This window comes from Dromiciops gliroides, chromosome 1, assembly GCF_019393635.1.
Source record: "Dromiciops gliroides isolate mDroGli1 chromosome 1, mDroGli1.pri, whole genome shotgun sequence".
Lineage (NCBI taxonomy): Eukaryota > Metazoa > Chordata > Mammalia > Microbiotheria > Microbiotheriidae > Dromiciops > Dromiciops gliroides.
The window spans coordinates 468499712-468519186 of record NC_057861.1 but is presented as its reverse complement, the minus strand read 5'-3'; the positions used below and the strand labels follow the sequence as shown (position 1 = coordinate 468519186).

The following is a 19475-nucleotide window of genomic DNA, read 5'->3' as shown; positions in this document are numbered from 1 at the left end:
ACTCTAAGAAGCAATGGGATGACCCATGGTAGTGCATGACCAACCAATCAGAGAATGGAAGATGTCTCATTCTACCCTCTGTGGTAAACTTATCTCCAGCAAAATCTCACTATTCTACTCACCTTCCTACCTACAATATAAACTCAGAATCTGTCCCCTTCTAAACCTGGCATAATCCTTTTGAATACTTATAACCAGACAGTGAGTGACCTATGCCCCTAGAGCAGCTACACAAATGCCAGATGGAAAAATCCCTTCCCTTCCCTAGCAGTCTCCTACCTTGGCCCCCAGGGCACATCAGTAGACTTTGAGCTCTAGACAAGGAGGAACTTGGACTTGCACTTTTGTTTTCAATGAAATAGACCTAGTCACACATGATGATCAGGTAATCTGCATTCCAGCTATCATTTTTCCTTCACCTTCTGAACTTCCTTATTTCTGTCGAGGGTGTCTTTCAGGCAGGGAGGTTCATGGTATTTGCCTTATGCTTAACTCCTAACTCTTCAACTCTTCATATACCAATCACTTGCTATGTGTGTTCTTTCTACTTCCACAATACCACTACTATCCATCTCTTTTCTCACTTCACACAACTACCATTTTCACTCAGGCCATCATTATTTCTCATCCAGATTATTATCATAATAGTCTCATAACAGGTCTTCCCTCCTTGTCTTTCCTCACAACAATAAAGATGCATCCATCTTCCACCTAGCTGCCAAAATGATTTTCCTAAAGCATAAATTTGATCATGACACTCAATAATTAACTTCAGTGGTTCCCAATTACTTCTAGAAACAAATAAAAATTCCTCTACCTAGCATTTAAAGCCCTTTATAAATGTGTTTCTATGGTGTGAACCTTTCCAGCCTCTATAGCCAAATTTTTACTATTCTTCACACACAATACTCCATCTCCCACCTCAGCACTGACCATCTCCCTAACCTGGAATCTATCTTGTACTCCTTGGTTTTGATGTCTATAAGTTTAAAAGAATCCAGAATTCATGAAACAAGCTATAAAAGGATTAATAGATGTCTTTTAAAACTGTCTCAGGGAAGGGGCAAGAGGGGGATAGAATTTGGAACTCAAAACTTAACAATAAATGTTAGGGGCAGCTAGGTGGTGTAGTGGATAGAGCACCAGCCCTGGAGTCAGGAGTACCTGAGTTCAAATCCGGCCTCACACACTTAACACTTACTAGCTGTGTGACCCTGGGCAAGTCACTTAACCCCAATTGCCTCACTAAAAAAAAAGAAATATGAAAAGAGATTACATCCCAAAATTGCTTGCCAAGTTCAGTATTGGAAAAAGGCAGATGTTTTACTATAAAGTATGTACTCTAAAAACCTCTATTCCCCAAAGATTACCCCTGCCAACACTTTCTTCTCACAGAGTGACACTCTTGGCACTCTTAGCAAAATGCTTAAAAGAATTGTCAAACTTAAATAGTTTATGCATATACGGTTAGTTTGTCAGTCAACAAATATTTATCAAGGGCTTACCTTATGCCAGGAACTCTGCTAAGCCGGGGGATAAAGAGAAAGACATAAACTGTGCCTCTCCCCCATCCCCAATTCATATAATTACAGAAGGTCCAAGAAGCTCTATTGAACCAATCAATCAAGTGTAAACCAGGTACAAATCAATTTGAGAAGAATAAAGTATTTGAGTCATTAGATGAAAGCAGAAGAGTGCCACATAGGAAATATATTGCAATTGGCTTAAAGAATCAGAAACACTTCTGGGCCTTCATGTAACAACAAGCCAGTTCAGAATTGGAATTCCAACAGAATGCCAGTCTAGTGGTAGAGCAACTCCAGAGGGAAAGAGCCAGCCACCTGAGTGAGTTCAGGAGATCTATCAGAGGTCCCAATAGCAACTTCGAGTTGGTAACAATGTTCATCAGAGTAGTAGCAGCTCCAGTCTAGTGGTAGAGCAACTCCAGAGGGAAAGAGCCAGCCACCTGAGTGAGTTCAGGAGATCTATCAGAGATATCAGAGGTCCCAATAGCAACTTCGGGTTGGTAACAATGTTCATCAGAGTAGTAGCAGCTCCAGTCTAGTGGTAGAGCAACTCCAGAGGGAAAGAGCCAGCCACCTGAGTGAGTTCAGGAGATCTATCAGAGGTCCCAATAGCAACTTCGGGTTGGTAACAATGTTCATCAGAGTAGTAGCAGCTCCAGTCTAGTGGTAGAGCAACTCCAGAGGGAAAGAGCCAGCCACCTGAGTGAGTTCAGGAGATCTATCAGAGATATCAGAGGTCCCAATAGCAACTTCGGGTTGGTAACAATGTTCATCAGAGTAGTAGCAGCTCCAGTCTAGTGGTAGAGCAACTCCAGAGGGAAAGAGCCAGCCACCTGAGTGAGTTCAGGAGATCTATCAGAGATATCAGAGGTCCCAATAGCAACTTCGGGTTGGTAACAATGTTCATCAGAGTAGTAGCAGCTGATAGCAGCATCTGTATCGGGAGCTGAGAAGCATTCTAAGAAAAAGGCTGTTTTGAGATTCCACAAGGGCACCAATTCTTGGACCCCAGCAGAGAATTTCACCTAATTCACAAAAGTAGAAACAGAGTTCCGGTATCCAGATGCTATGAATTTACCCTTTGGTTTGGGGGAATGTTTCTATAAAAATTGCCCTTGTTATACTTGCTCAGTAAATTCCCTTTCTAAAAGTGAATTAATTTTATGAATAACAGTACTAGAAATCCAAGCCCCTTAGGATTACCCCCTAGATCCTTGAGGGAAGATATAATCGACCACACTCTGGGAATTTGGTACACCAATGCAAGTGGGAATCAAGGGAAGTAGCCCAAAAAGGATACTACATCTTTGGCAAAAACAAGTATCCCAAATTTAATGACCTTCCTAATGATGACAAATGGCCAGCAGTACTATCCTACCTTTTGGATAATTTTTAGTACTATGCTTACTCTACCCCTTCAAGATAAAGGTGACATTTTAACAAAATGTTTACTGATACCTTTTGTTTTTCAATCACCTTAATTTCCCAGCATTTCACTTCCCCTTCTCCAACTTTAGACAAACATCCCTCACAACCCAAAGAGAAGTGGGGGAGGGGTAGCAATTCAGCAAAACTGACAAATACACTTATGAAGTCTGACAATATGTGCAATGTTCCTAATCTATACTCACCTACTTCTGCAAAGAAAGGAGGGAGGTGTATTGTGATATCTCTTCTGGACACTTTCCTTGTCAAGGCCCTAATAATCTTTATTTTATCCCTTCTCATCTTCTCTAACTTATTACCTCCCCCGTAATCATCATCATCATCATATTTCTCTCTCTGTCTCTGTCTGTCTGTCTGTCTGTCTGTCTCTCTCTCTCTCTCTCTCTCACCTTCCACCTCTCATTTATCCTTATCTACAAGATAGATGGCACCTGGCAGTTTACAATAGCCTATAGGGAACTAGACAAATTGTCATACATTGCAGTCTTGACCTTATCAATGTCAAACCCATACCCCAGAATAAGTACAATGGCCATTATTGACTTTGCAATGTTTTCTTCTCTATTTCTAGGGTTGAGATTAACCAAAATCAGTTTTTGCCTTCACTTAGGAAGGAGTCTAGTGTACCTGTTTTCTCTCCTCTGGACTACTTGAACTCACCCTCATGGTGCCACAGTCTGCAGAGATCTGAAGAAGATTCCCTTCCTAAAGTCATTGAGGTATACCACTATATAGATGACATAATGTTGACTAGGACAGATAAGGCCTTGGTGACTGAGGTGTTGAATTGAATGGTGTCCCATAAGAAGGACAAGGAATGGGAAATTATCCTAAGAAAATCCAGGGTCCATTCAGTAAAGTTCTTGGGAACAGAGTAGATGGGAAAAATATAGGTTAATTCCACACATAATTTGGAATTAGGCTACTAAAGCCAGGTTTTCCACATCTGAAAAGGAATCTCAGAGGCTTATTGGACTTTTGGGGTTCTAGAAAACTCACATTTCCCACTTTGGGTATCTATCCTAAGGGCCTCCACTTACCTACTCACATACAAATATACTTCTTCCAAGTGGGACCCAGAACATGCTATAGCTCTGGAAGACCTAAAAACTTGCCATCTAGCCATCTCTCCCTCCCTGTGGGGCTCATTTTTAGAGGACTCTGTCTCCAAATTCTAGGGGTAGTCAGACCAACCTTCCCAAAGCAGCTATTCACTATACCACTTTTGAAAGACATTTCCTCTCCTGCTACTGGGCCATTAATTCCTATAAAGCAGATGACACAAGGCCATACTTTCACCCTTCTCAGAGAATTGCATGTCGTGAATTAGGTGATGCAAGATGAGCATTCCAACAAGGTGGATAAAGCAGAAGGAACTTACTTATTATTGATAGATGGACATTGCACATTCAAGATCAAACCCAACTAGGAAATTTTGGTTTACGGCCTTTCATGAACAGGTTGTCATTTTATTAGAGGTGGGGAGTCTCTAGCAAAAATCCCAGGGGGCAGTTAGGTGGCGCAGTGGATAGAGCACCGGCCCTGGAGACAGGAGGACCTGAGTTCAAATCTGGCCTCAGACACTTAACAATTACTAGCTGAGTGACCCTGGGGAAGTCACTTAACCCCAATTGCCTCACCAAAATAAATAATTTTTTTAAATAAACTTTTAAAAAAATGTCCCGGGACCCTTCCCTCTCCTGCTAGCCCAATAGGCCCTTGGCTAATGAGGACCTGATTACTAAAGAATTCCATTTTGCCTAACATACTGATGGCTCTTTCTGCTATGAGAAGCATATGAAACTAGACATCAGCAGCAAGTTATCTGGTTACAGAGGATGCTCTAAGAGAATGGCAGCCCTGGCAGACTGTAAGAGGACCAGTGCTTTCCTCCCGCTAACAGTTTCAGCTTCCCTGATACAGCTTCCACTCCACATACAACTTCCCTCCTCAACAACTTCCACCCCAGCTTCCCTAATAACTTTTCTGGTGCTCCCTCCTTCCCCCACAACTTGAGTGGCCCAAGCTTCCCTGATGCAAATTCCTTTCGGAGAGGTATAAAAAGTCCCAGCTCAGTGTAGTCTGCGCCTTTCACACTTCATGACTTCCTCAGACCACATAAGTCATCAAAGTCTGACTACTCGTTGACCAGACAGCTTTCAAGAAGAATACAAAGCGAACTATGTCCAGAGAATCCAAGTGCCATTGTATCCTTGTTGCATATTCTTACAGCATTAGGGCAAAGTAAGCCTTTTCTCTTATGAAATGTTCAGTAACTTGTCGGAGCCTCATTTCATCTCAACATTGAACCATACTAACAAAAGTTATAGCATATTACTTAGGTCTTCTCAGTGAGCTAGCTGCAAGCATTTTGATTAGCATGTGAGAGGAACTGAGGGATGGAGCAGATAAGGTAAGAACAGATATACTGACACTGTCACCTGGACAATGGCTTTGCATCTGGAAGAGTGGTCTGGATCCTGGAAAGAACTCGCCAGAACAATCAAGGATTTCCCCGCTTTGGGGTCAGGACCAAAGAAGGAATTTTGCAGATGTCTTCTACTGCATGTTCATGAGGAAATGTTAATTCTTTACAGAGACATCATTACTCCCTCAGCTGAACTAAATAAGCAAGTTGATACCCTTAGGAAAAACAGTGGGGGGAAATGGGTCCTTGCCAATTGGGACAGTAGGGCCATGATATTGTTTTCAATGGGCCCAGGACCATATCATTCCCCTAACAAAGGATGAAGTGACTAGATGGCATAGTGGATAGAATGTTGGGCCTTGAGTTAGGTACACCTGACTTCAAATCCGGCTCAGACATTTACTAGCTATGTTCCCCTGCACAAGTCACTTAACTTCTGCCTAGTTCAGTTTCTTCATCTGTAAAATGGGAATTAAAATGACACCTATTTCTTCGGGTTGTTGTGAAAATAAAAATGAGATAATGTTTATAAAGTGCTTAGTAAGCACTATATAAATGCTAGCTGTTTGTTGTAACTGTTGTTGCTGTTTATTATTATTATTATTGTTATTGTTATTATTATTATTATTATTATTATTATTATTATCAACTATGATCATTATGCCAAATAGTGTCCACCTCTAAAAGACCAGTACAGTATGATTCTCCAAGATTCCCAACCTGCTTCTTACTGGCAAATTAATTATATTGGCTCTCTTCAGAGTAAGAAGTTTGCCCTTGCTGCACTCAATACCTACACAGTCAAATCTTGCAGTGCCAGTCAAATCTACCACAGCAGCATAAACCATCAAAGCTCTCTCAGAACATATCCTCCTTCCCAATGAGCCACCATAAACTGTTGCCATTGATCCCTCTTTACCTCAAAAGAGGTCCAAGATTTAGCCCACTAACATAATATCCACTTGATTTTCCACTTCTTACATGATCCTTTGGCAGCTAGCATTGTTGAACATTAGAATGTACTCTTGAAGTAACAGCCTCATTTCCATGTACCACAGCATAATCTATAATTATTTTTGCAAAATGGTTGAACCAATTAATTTCTAGCTATACCAATAATCTATTAGTGTACTTATTTTTGCAAAATCCTTCTAGCATTGACTATTCTATCTTTTCTCATCTCTGCCAATTTTCAGGAGATAAGGTAAATTCTCAAAGATGTTTTGATTTTCATGTTTTTTTAGAAATCTTTCTTATACTTGTTTTTTTAAAGTATAGTATAGTTCCTGTTTAATCAGTGAAAATTCACATTCTCTTTTTTATCCCAAGGGAGAATGAAAGTAAAAAAATCCTGTTACAAACATGTACAATCAAGCAAATCAAAAATCCTCATTAGTCATGACAAAAAAAAAAAATTTCTTATTGTGCACTCTGACTTCACCTCTTTAGCAGGAAGTGGTTGATGTTTTTCATTAATCCTTTGGAATTACGACTGGTAATTCTGCTCACCAGAGTGCCTAATTCTTTTAAAGTTATTTGTCTTTATCACATGTCATTGTATGAATTGAATCTCCTGGTTTTCTTCACTTCACTCTGCACCAGTTCATATAAGTCTTTCCCAAGTTTCTCTGAAACCATTCCCTTCATCATTCCTTTAGCTCACTAGTAATTCACCATATTCATATAAAATAATTCTTCAGCTATTGCCTAATTGATAGACACTTCTCAGATTCTCATTCTTTGTCACCCCCCCAAAAAGATATAAATATTTTTGTACATCTTTAGAGTTTGCTTTGCTTAGAACTAGTCATTTCCTTAACATACCCTCCCTCTAATTCAACCTTCTTTCTTCTCTCCTTTCCCCTCTTCTCTGTAAAGTGAAATGTGTTTCTGTAACCAACTTTGTGTGCGTATTTCTTCTCTTTTAAATAAAATATTAGCAAGGAAACAACAGCACTATGTCACAAAGTTTCATATGCTATAATCTGATTGAATTTATACCAGGAATACAGGGCTGGATCAATATTAGGAAACTATAAATGTGGTTTAACATAGTAATAATAATAATAACATAGTAATTTTTAAATCATGTGATTATTTTAATAGGTGCAGAAAAAGCTTTTGACAAACCATAATACCCATTCTCTTAAAAATACTAGAAAGCATAGAAATAATTTTCTTAAAATAAGTATTTCTATCTAAACTATCTGTAATGGGGACAAACTAGAAGCCTAGTGAAGTAAGGAGGCCCTATTATCAACCTTACTATCAATATTTTAAATTGTTAACTATGGACCCCATCATCCTCCTTGAGCTGCTGTTGGACCAGGAAGAAGCAAGGTCAGTGGGAGAAGAACAAACTGGCAGCCATCTCTTCCTCTTCTGTCTCGGCCTCCTCTGCGGTCGTTGCGGAGCCCTCAGCAGCGCCATGTTTGGGCAGAGCTTGCGCAGGTTCTCCACCTCCTTCCTTGGTTCGCAGGAGCCACTATGGAGGAGGGCCCGGGGAAGAACCTTGCCCTTTTCAATAGAAAACAAATGGCGGTTGCTGGTAATAGTAACTGTGTACTTTGGATCTGGATTTGCTGCACCTTTCTATATATTAAGATATCAGATGCTTAGAAATAAGATTCTCCTACACAGGAATCAGGCCTTAAGCAGGTGGCACCCAACCCAAGTTGAACCTTGAAAGAAGATAAGATCCTGAGAGGCAGAGAGGATGGAGTGTTATCTAGACATGAAGAAGTGCTTGTTCCTAATGCAGTGATAAGAAAATGACTAAAGAACAAGAACCACCTGTAAAAGCAGTCAGAAGAATGGAGTAAGCAAGCTATTTACCATAATAGATGTCTTTATAAATAAACCTATTAAATGAAAAAAAATTGTTAACTATGGCAATGAAACAAGAAAAGGAAAGTAAAGAAATAAGCCTAGTCAAAGAGGAAATAAAACTATTACAGATTTCCTTAAGATTAAGAGCCATAGTCACATAACTCTATGAAGTAATCCTTTGATAGTTTGGTATAGTACTAAGTAAATTAATTTATGAAGTATTTTCATTTTTAATATACTGGCTTGGCTTACCAACGAGCAATGAATATTTTTCCAATTACTTAGCTCTGTCTTTATTTGTGTAGAGTGTTTCATAACTGTGTTCATAAAGTCTCCCAAATAATTTATACTGTCTGTAGTTATTTTAAATAGCATTTCTTTGTATTTCTTCCCTCCATGTTTTGTTGGTAATGTGCAGAAATGTGAATGATCTTTGTGGGATATTTTACGTTTTGCAACTTGCTGAAATTATTGTTTCAATTAGCTTTTTTTTAGTTGACTCTTAAGCCATGTTACTATTTTAAGTAACTTAAACTCTGAGTTTCAGTTTCCTTTTCTGTAAAGTATGATCAACATGCAAAATATTCTCATCACTATAAGGGTAACATGGGAACATAATGAAGGCGGAAAGAAATAATGTACATGTTTAAGAGGTAGAGTAATGAAAACAAACCTCCCCTTCTTTAAAATTTTGTATAGGACCAACCCTGGTCAAATTGGCCAAGAAAGAGTCTCTGTGAACATGCTACTGTTTATAAATCTGTGGATTAATCTAACTATTTCAGAAAACAATTAAGAACTATGGCAACCAAAATTATTAAGGTATGTATACATTTTTTTTTTTGCAGGACAATGGGGGTTAAGTGACTTGCCCAGGGTCACACAGCTAGTAAGTGTCAAGTGTCTGAGGTCGGATTTGAACTCAGGTACTCCTGAATCCAGGGCCGGTACTTTATCCACTGTGCCACCTAGCCACCCACTGTGTATACATTTTGATCCAGCAGTACTACAACCACATATTTACCCTAAAGAGTTCAAAGGAAGAAGAAAAGAACCCATACTTACAAAAATACTTAAAGCAACTTTTTATTGTAGCAAAGAACTAAAAACTAAGGGGATACCTAACTTTTGGAAAATTGACAAATTGTGGAATATAAATTCCAATTCTGTAATGGAATGTTTTTGCTCCATAAAAAAATGACAAAATGGATAGTTTTAGAGAAAACTGGGAAGATCCCTGAATGGATTCAGGGTTAAATGAGTAGAACCAGAAGAACAAGTCATAAAATAACATAAGCATTGTAAAGATTATAAAACAAAACAAAAATTGAAAGGTGAAGACTCTGACAAACCATGAATTCTGAACACCAAAGATGAAGCTGATTCATATCCTGTGACCTTTTATCTATCAGCAATTGGTTCTTCTTATGAATTTGAATAATAACATATGTCACATGTACATGTACATTTATACTTATGTTTGTACACACATATAAAAGACCTTTAAAAGAGAAAATTACTGCAAAGATTTTTTCACGATTATGTAATCATTTGGTCATGAACCCTTCCCTAACCATAGATCCAAAAGACTCCTTTAATTTACTTATGATAAAAATAAGAAATAATAAAAGCTAGTATTTATATAGCACTTTAAGGCTTGCAAAGTACTTTACAAATATCATCTCATTTGATCCTCATAACAACCCTGTGAGGCAAATATTATTATTATTATTATCCCTACTTTACAGATGAGGAAACTGTGGTACAATAAGTGCCTGAGGTTGGATTTGAATTCAGATACTTTCTGACTTTACTTAGCTTTCCATCTACCACATGTCTGTTTGCTTTTTCTTTCTTTTTTTTTTTTTTTTGCTGGGCAATGGAGGTCAAGTGACTTGCCCAGAGTCACACAGCTAGTAAGTGTTAAGTGTCTGAGGCCAGATTTGAACTCAGATCTTCCTGAATCCAGGGCCGATGCCTCTAATCCACTGCACCACCTAGCTGTCCCCTTACCACACTGTCTTTTATATCTAAGTTCATTCATCCATTTGGAGTTTACTGTTCTATATTGTATGAGATATTGTTCTACACCTAATTTCTTCTTTCTTTTTTTTTTTTCAGTGAGGCAATTGGGGTTAAGTGATTTGCCCAGGGTCACACAGCTAATAAGTGTTAAGTGTCTGAGGCCGGATTTGAATTCAGGTTACTCCTGACTCTAGGGCCAGTGCTCTATCCACTGCGCCATCTAGCTACCCCTACACCTAATTTCTTAAAGACTCAGTCTTGCACTAATTACTGGGGTAATTGAGTTACTCAAATGTTTGTCTACTTGATTCGTTTGCTTCATCATGTTATGTGCCAAGTCTGTTCCACTAATTAAGCTCTCTGATTTTTAACAAATAAATCATTTTGATAAGTAATGCCTTGTAGTAAAGTTTGAGATCTGTACTGCTACATGTCCTCCTTTCCCACCTTTGTATTTTTTCTAGCTTCATAAAAAGTCCATTGGTTGTTTAATTGGCATGGCACTGAATAAATAAGAATTGGGGCAGTATTTTCATTTTTATTATGTTACCACAACCTATCAATGGTCAAGTAATATCTCTCAAGTTATTTGTCTACTTTTATTTCTGTAAAAAGGTGCTTTGTACTTACATATTTCATATGTATGTATGTATATATAGGATATATCTTGGTAGGTAGACTCCCAAATATTTGATACATTTCTTTAGTTATTTTTGAATGAAATTTGTTTCTTCCTGCTATAATGCTAAAGATTTGTGTGGATTTATTTTATATAAATAGCAACTTTACTGAATGTATTGTTTAAGCCAAATTTAGATGAATCTTTCAAATTCTCTAGATAGACCATAATATTATTTCAAAGAACAATGATTTAATTTCCACTTTAACTATGTTGAGAAAGTAGAGACAAGATAACAGAGTAAATGAAAGCCCAGCTCCACCATGTCTTCCAAACTGATCTAGAAAATGTACTAAACTAAATACTGAAGGGGATATCCCAAGAAAAAAATTCCAGTGATTCATTTTTCCAGATCAGGTCAGCATAGAAATAGAGAGGCCTTTAGACACTGAGGGAGGTTTGACTAGTTGTGATGTACAAAGCATTTTAGAACCAGGGACTAAAAGAGTACTAAGCTGGGCACAGTATAGGAAGTACTGGAGTAGGAATAAGTTTCAGGAGTCAGGAATAGATGCCATCTGAGGGTGTCACTCACTATCTAATTCTGCGTCACAGATTCAAGACAGACTGAGAAGGGACAAACACCTAGCAGCAGCAGCAGGAGGGGTTGTGGACATGATCACGGGCCCTATGTGTACTGAGTATGGAACAGGTTCAGAAACAAAGAGTACCTGTGTGGCTTTGACCCAGGAGAAGAATAGAGACTCAGTCTAAACCCCAGTCCAAACTGAAGCCTGCAGTTAATAGCCAGGACAGGAATGCCTTCTGTTAAATTACTCTGAATCTGCAGAAGAGATGACTTGAAAATATCTATAATTAAAATCCCAAAGAAAATAAGATTGAGGTATAAGTAAAAGGAACTCTTCAAAAAAGATAAAACAAGAGGTTTTTTAGATTCTAAAAAAGATTTTTAAGTCCACTTTATATTGTGTTTAGTCCTCAATTTTTTTTTCTTGTCTTATTGCTATAGGTAACATTTCTAGCTCTTTATTAAATAGTAGAGTTAAGATAACAGGGACATGGCAAGCCCATTCATACCACCATTTCCCCCATATTTGAATATTCTTCATCTCATACAACCCTATCATATGAAATAATGAGTTCTCTCATCTTCCTCTTTTCCTCCCCTGGATAATGCCCTGTCCCTCCCATTTCTGTCTTCCCTAAAAATATTGAAACAAAACAAAATCATTCCCAAGACCTCCATTCATTTTATTTAGATTTCTCTAGGACTCTTTAAGAGATTAGAGCTCTAAGAAGACATTTTTCCTGTCATCCTATTAACGTGTAAACAATTTATTTCTGAACAGTCCCAGCCAGTTAATCAAATACATATATCTTTCCATGTAACTCTTGGCAGATAATTGTTGCAGTGGATAGAGCACTGGACTTGGAGTCAGGAAAATTTGTGTTCAAATCCTGCCTCAGACATTTACTAGTTCTGTAATCCTGGACAACTCACTTAACCTGTGTATATAACAGTTTCTTCATCTGTAAAATGGGGAACCTACAACCTGCCTCCTTGGGCTGTTGTGAGAATAAAATATTGGTAAAGTGCTTTACAAACCATAAAGCTCTATGTAAATATTATTATTATTATTATTATTATTATACAACAGATCTGTGAGGTCAGCACTAAAATTATTTTTATCCATTTTACATAGATTTAAGTGACAGCCTAAGAGCCAGAATCATGTTTCGAAGACAGGGTTTATTGGCTAAGTGCTATTCACTAAGCCACACAGACTCAGTAGAATAATATGCACGAGTCACATAACTAATACATGGCAGATGCCAAAATCTTCTGACTCCAAATTCTTGGGCTCTTTCCACCACACCACGATGCCTCTATGCAAAGAGCTCAGTACTCATAGCATATTCAGAGTGAATCAGTGCCATTTTTGTTTGTAAAAGAATAACATATTGTTTCTGAACTATAGGAAAGGGAATTCTTATTCAGCTGAATTAAAGAGATTCTTATTCAGCTGAAAATCCATGTGTATTCAGTATTTAAAATGCTTACAATGGAAAACATACAACTTACACATTGAATATACACTGATGTACGTAAAACTTCCACAAGAACCAGCACAAAGGACTGCAGGTTTATTTCTATGTATTTTGCCTAACTATATTCCATAGAAAGGCCAAAAGCAAAATAAATTTGATGATTTTTAGTCCATTCTTGTTCCTTTGTCAGCCAGCTTTGGATAGCTATTAAAAAGCATTTTGACTTGTTTGTAGTGTTTTAGATATCTCTTATTTCTTACTGAAATTCTGTTTCAAAGTTCAATGAGCAGGGGTTTTTTTTTTTAATCGTATATCTTTCCCATTTATTTTCCATAGTTACAGATTTCCAAAAGTACTAATATTGCTAATAATAGGCATCTGAGATCAGTTGATATTTTGCCTATGAAAAAATAAAGGTAAAAGGAAACCACTTCTAGCACGTTCATACGGTTACTCATTAACTTTCTTTTTTTTTTTTCCTAAGGCCTCATGTAGATTAGAGGTCACTCCAAGAGAACTTCCTGCAGTGACAAAACCCTGCTCTTCCACAACCATTTCAGAGAATGTCCATGAGTGTTTACAGCTTCTTTCCCGACTTTAGCAACTCATACACACAATGGGAAAGAAAAGACAATCCTCTAGTGATAGCGTTTTTCGTTTTGAAGGTCTAAGCACCCAGAGGAAGCTGAGTGAGGAGCTAAGTCCAGCAGAAAGCCCTGGATCTGTGTTTCTGAAGTAAGTACCAATAATTGGATATTCTTTAATCTCTCCTTTGACTGCCTCACCCATGCTATTCTGCTTATGCCACTGACCCAGAAGTAATAATCTCAAACTTCACAACCTCCATGCTATGAATAGTACTATACTTTGCTCTTTCTTCTTTATATGAAATAAAATTTAAGCCAAAGGAAGAAAGGAAAGGTATAGCAAATTTCCCGAAGTAGAAAACCTAAAAGTATAATATTTTCAGAGAGAATAAAATAAAATTATTTAAATTATTATCAAATATTAAAGAACAGGAGTTGTTATGTGTTCATCAATATTGAGAAACAATTTGGCTGTGGAGCTACCTGAACTTTTGCTCAGTTTCAACTATATAGATTGTTGTTGTTTGTCCTTTGTTCTCCAAGAGGACCATGACTTCAGGGTGATGTCATGACTTGCACTGAATTGGATTTTAAGTGAGGGAGGTGTGTGCAACAGCACCAACCTCACTCTCTCCTCCAGAGTCATCTGGGTCCAGAGGCAAGATATATATTAGGACCACTGGAGATGGCACTGGATGTTTAAGGCAATTGGGGTTAAGTGACTGCCCAGGGTCACACAGCTAGTAAATGTTGGAGGTAAGATTTGAAAGCAGCTTATGGCTCCTGATTCCAGGGCCAGTGCTCTATCCACTGTGCTACCTAGCTTACCCTGATATAAAGATAAAGAAAAACCAAATAGCTGGAACCAAAAATACATTTAGAGATTTAGAAAAAAATAACCACTTTGTTTTTACTGTGCATAATCAATAGGCACCTTGGTGGTGGGAGTACTCTGGCTCAACTATTTATTATGCATATAGTGATTTTAATTAGTTCTGGTTTGACTCTACACACAAGAAGCACATCTGTTTGAGTTATAAAAACTGTCTCTAATACTCTTACTAATAATGGAGATAATCATACTTTTGGTACTTATCTAACTCACAGGACTATTTTGAAAATCAAATGAAATAACACATGTAAAGTACATTGCAAACTTGAAGTGCTTGTATTATCAATATTTCTAAGGATGAAAATTAAACTTTATTGAATCACTACCATTATTATAAAGATCAAAGAAGATATTTGTGGAAGTGTTTTCTGACAAATCTCTATCTAAAAATAAAGAGATCTTATTATGAAAAGACTTGCTGGTCCAATAGGCTGGGCTCCCTTAAAAGGCTCCAGCTCTGGCTTCACCTAGACTAAGTTCAGTTTGAGGGGAAAGTAACCTCTAAAGAGAAGAATCAGATTTTTTTCTCATTGTCTCTGATTCATTATGTCCTACCTTAGAGTTTATAATCTCTTACACAAAGCATAGTATAGTTCATGTCAAGGGTCTTCCACTCCACTCACCCCCCCCCCAAAAAAAAGTATCAGGGTATCTTTTAGAAAGGTAATTATTATTTTTTTTAAATAGACTGTTTAGAATAACTATTTATTTCCTCTACCACAAAAGAACACTTAAAATACAAAAGATATAAGCATGTATTAACAAAACCTTAAAACATTAAATCATGTTTTCCCAGAAAGTTAATATTTTGAACATTATGTAAGGCATGAATGTTGATTATGTAGCTTATTTGTATGCATGTCTACCTAGGTTTATCTAAATTGAACTCTCAGGAGGTATGCATAGAAATCTCTGGAATCTCATCCACCTATCTCCAAGGGAGACTTTGATACCTGCCTGAAAGGGAGTAGGAGGTTGGGGCCATGAAGCTAATCTTTAAAGAAAGGAGATATCAGAAAATAATTATATCTATCTGACTCTTAAAAATTGCAAGTCAGGGGTCAGCTAAGTGGCACAGTGGATAGAGCACTGGCCCTTCATTCAGGAGGACCTGAGTTCAAGTCTGGCCTCAGACACTTGACACTAGCTATGGGACCCTGGGCAAGTCACTTAACCCTCATTGCCCTGACCCCCCCCCAAAAAAAATTGCAAGTCAAGGGGAAAGGATTTAATTTCATTTCAAGCCACTCTGCTGGTCACTATTCCTTCATAGGCAAGGAGTGTCCCAAGCTTATATCTAAATGCTTGACACCCTTTCTACTAAATACCAGCCACACAAAAGACCTTCCATTTATACAATTAGATATCAAACAAGTACCTAAAGTAGGAAATTGGAAATCAGGGATACATTGAAGTAGCAGTTTCTTAACATGTCCCTTATACTTCCCAAATTTTTTTTTCTCTTTCCAAGGATCTCTCTCTAAAGAGGGCTTGGAACCAAGTCTATCCTCTCTAAAAGCTGGAAGCTAGAAGAAGAAAGTCTCTTTTTCTAAGCTCTCACCAACTGTACCCCTTATTCAGGCAGATAGTACCACATAATTACTCTACACTACTAAAGAGAATCTTATGTAAATTCACCAGGCTTGAACTTCAGGTTATAATTACAACATGGAATATTTCGTGGCCTGCTGGGAAGCCAGTCTGCCTTCATCTTAGCTCTGAGGCACCACCCCCTCCAGGTCTGTTTCTTCTAGCAAGTCAGAGCATGGTTTGGACACATTTGTTGATGTTGGTCATTTCTCCTCCAAGAAGCTGCTAATCACCCAGAATTCTCAATTACCTCATATCTCTGAGATTCATAAGATAATAGCCAAGATGGGCTAGAAATGTCCACCATAGGATTGCTCTGAATGGGAAGAGAAACACAAAACAGAAGAGGCAGCTAAGATTGGAAATCCAGTCTCAGCCTTACCTAGTTGAGCTCGTGCTTTTACTACTGTGTGTACAGCCACCATAGCTGCTGGCTGGGGGAGGAGGGAATACAGAAGCATCTCACCTCCTCCATCATGGGAACTCCAAGGGAGACCTTCCCAAGTCACACATTTAGAAGAGAGTAAAAGCAAATGTCTTTCCCTTTATTTTCCAACTAAATTTATGATCCTAAATTTCTTTAAATTTTTAAATTTATTACATTACAAATCAAAACAAATAAGTTAAAAGTTTTGTTTTAACATCATAAACATTTACAGATTACTCCCACTGCATGGGAGTAAAAAGTAAAACAATTAAGTTTACTCATAACAATGTAAAACAATTAAGTGAAACTAATAATAAAGTGATCTCACCTGAAAATATATGCAACATACCACCTTTTAGCACCTTTACACCCCACTTTTTTTTAATCAATTTTTTTTTTTGCAGGGCAATGGGGGTTAAGTGACTTGCCCAGGGTCACACAGCTAGTAAGTGTCAAGTGTCTGAGGCCGGATTTGAACTCAGGAACTCCTGAATCCAGGGCTGGTGCTTTATCCACTGCGCCACCTAGCTGCCCCTACACCCCACTTTTTTAAACTTAAATACACAATGGGGGTGGGGGTGGGGAGAACATTTCTATGTACAGAGCACAATATAGAGGATTAATATAAATTCCCATGTCAGACTGGTTACTTTATTTTTTTTTAATGTAATATATATAACACATTTCAAAGCCACCCAGCTTTTTTGTGCTTTCTTCTGAGTTTTCTTTTGTTTTCTGCTATACACTTTTTAATTTTTTTCTCCCTCCTTCCCCACCCTGCTCTAAAGAAGGCTTAAATTAAACAGGAATATATACATATATACACATATATTTATATACACACTATATATACCCAAATATATATATATGTATGTGTGTAGGCATATATATACATATATGTAAAAACATACTATACATACTTTTGACTATTCTTTCTCTGGAGGTATATAGCATCTTCTTTCACTTGTCCAAGTCTTTTCATGTTCTTCTAACTCAACCAGCTCGTCATTTCTTATAGCACAGTGATATTCCAAATATACTCCATCCACCTGCCCTAATAATAAGAAAGGCATATATTTTTTAAAAGTATGTGATATTATTTTTAAATCATAGGACTTGATAACTTAGAAATTTGTATATTAACAAAATAAATCCAAAATAATGAGACTTCCTATGGAGTTTTTTTAAAGTTTACTTGCTTCTCTTTGCCCTCTAGATCATAAACATTTTTTTTCCATAATGTACCTCCTATACTTGGCATAGATACCTTTGTGTATTGAATTTTCACTCTGACAATTGGTAGCCAAAGAAGTACTAGTTATCCCCAACCAACCTTACAAATCCCCTTTAAGGCTCAGTCTAGCTTGAAACAAAACAATAAATAAGTTTTACCATTCACCTCCCCTGCACCTTGTGATATTAGTCACTTAGCCATTAGTTATGCCAGCTGCTAGGTATACCCGCTATTGCAGTATGGCTTAAAACATGTAATATTCAATATTTGGCATCTCACTGTTTCCTGGGACATAGAGCCTTCCTAGATTCTTTCACATGCCAGGCTTTGTTTATACTGTGAGTGGATCTTTGGTTGTTTCGGTTCCACACCACTTTGGGTACCGCTGAGGCAAGGAACAGAAAGCATTAGGAAGGGAATAGAGGTGATGATGCTTAAGTTTAATAGAAACAACTTGACATGTCTAGCCCCTGAAGAAAATTAAGTACCCATACTTGTTTTTCCCTTTAACTCCTTGTATTCTTCCATGTAGGAGTGCTGTTGAGGATGGAGAAGAAAGGTACATAAAGAATAAGCATTTATTCATAATATTCTCTCACAGATCTCCAAAATACCCAAGGCTCCATGTAGGAAATATGATTCTGTTTTCTGCAATACCAAGTGCCTTCTTAACCTTTCCATAACCCTTAGCAAGTCTCTTTGGGTTAATTCCTAAATTGCACTACTGCAACAGTGCAGCCAACCTGAGGTATAATTATTTATTAATTAAAATTAGGTAGAGAGGTTACATGTTTTCCTATGGTAGCCTATTTCAAATACAAATATACTGTGCATAAATCAAGTATGTTAAGAATAAAAGCATATCATAATATGGGAATTTTTCCATGACTACTCATGTATAACTAATTTTGAATTGCTTGAGTTCTTGTGGGTGGGGGGTGCAAATGGAGGGGGGAAGAGAAGTTGGAACACAAAGTTTTTTAAAAATTGATGTTAAAATTTTGTTTTTACATATATTTTGGAAAATAAAATTCTATTTAAAAAAAGAATAAAAGCATACCATAAGAAAAAAAAGAAATGTATGATAATTTAGAGTAAATAAAATCCCAAAGAAAGGGAATTTCCCCTTGTTGAGATCTGGGACTATCCATTTTTCTTGAGCTGAGTTACCTCACTCCAATGAGAGATCTCCAATATGAATATGTATTCTAATATGTATACTTTCTCTTATTTCTTGCTATGGAGTTGCCATTTCTTGCTACTTTCTTTGATATTTTACTATCAACTTGGATAAATGAGTTTATATACTTTTTTAAAGCATTTTGATGGGGGCAGCTAGGTAGCACAATGGATAAAGCACTGGCCCTGGATTCAGGAGGACCTGAGTTCAAATACAGCCTCAGACAATTGACACTTACTACCTGTGTGACCCTGGGCACATCACTTAACCTTCATTGCCTCCCAAAAAAGCATTTTGAAATTGAGATAGGGCCCAGGCTAAAAAGATTTTAAGATGACACCTTAATTTTATGGTCCAAACCTACTAATTTGCCCCATAGAATGTTGTCTCTCCCTATAGAATATGAGTTATTTAACAGCAGGAGATATTTTAATTATGCCTTTGTATCCCCAATATGTAGGCTAGTACCTAGCATATAGTATTTATTTTGTTGTTTCCAGTGTCCTCTCAAGATTTATGTGCTGTTGAACAGTACCCCCAACAATAATAACTGATATTTATATTGTGCTTTAAGGTTTTCAAAACACTTTCCATATATCTCTGATGGAGCTCATCAGAGATG

General features: G+C 37.4%; 1 protein-coding gene and 1 long non-coding RNA gene across 4 annotated transcripts in view; one reads left to right on the top strand and one right to left on the bottom strand.

Annotated features, from left to right (window-relative positions):
- Positions 1 to 19475, bottom strand: part of LOC122736288 — a 230642-nt gene that overhangs the window by 201510 nt on the left and 9657 nt on the right. The window contains exons 2-3 of one of the 2 annotated variants that reach the window (XR_006354183.1): positions 17360 to 17493; positions 7800 to 7917 (exon numbers count right to left, since the gene is read on the bottom strand). This is a non-coding gene — a long non-coding RNA (uncharacterized LOC122736288). Of the gene's footprint in view, positions 1 to 7799; positions 7918 to 17359; positions 17494 to 19475 lie in introns of those variants that run through there. The other variant, XR_006354182.1, reaches the window with a different exon arrangement.
- GRAMD2B (GRAM domain containing 2B) overlaps positions 13478 to 19475 on the top strand; it is an 81438-nt gene continuing 75440 nt past the window's right edge. For both annotated transcript variants that reach the window (XM_043978429.1, XM_043978428.1), the window contains exon 1: positions 13478 to 13678. In XM_043978429.1, coding sequence (XP_043834364.1) covers positions 13560 to 13678 — 119 coding nt within the window. In that variant the 5' untranslated portion in view covers positions 13478 to 13559. The remainder of the gene's footprint in view (positions 13679 to 19475) is intronic.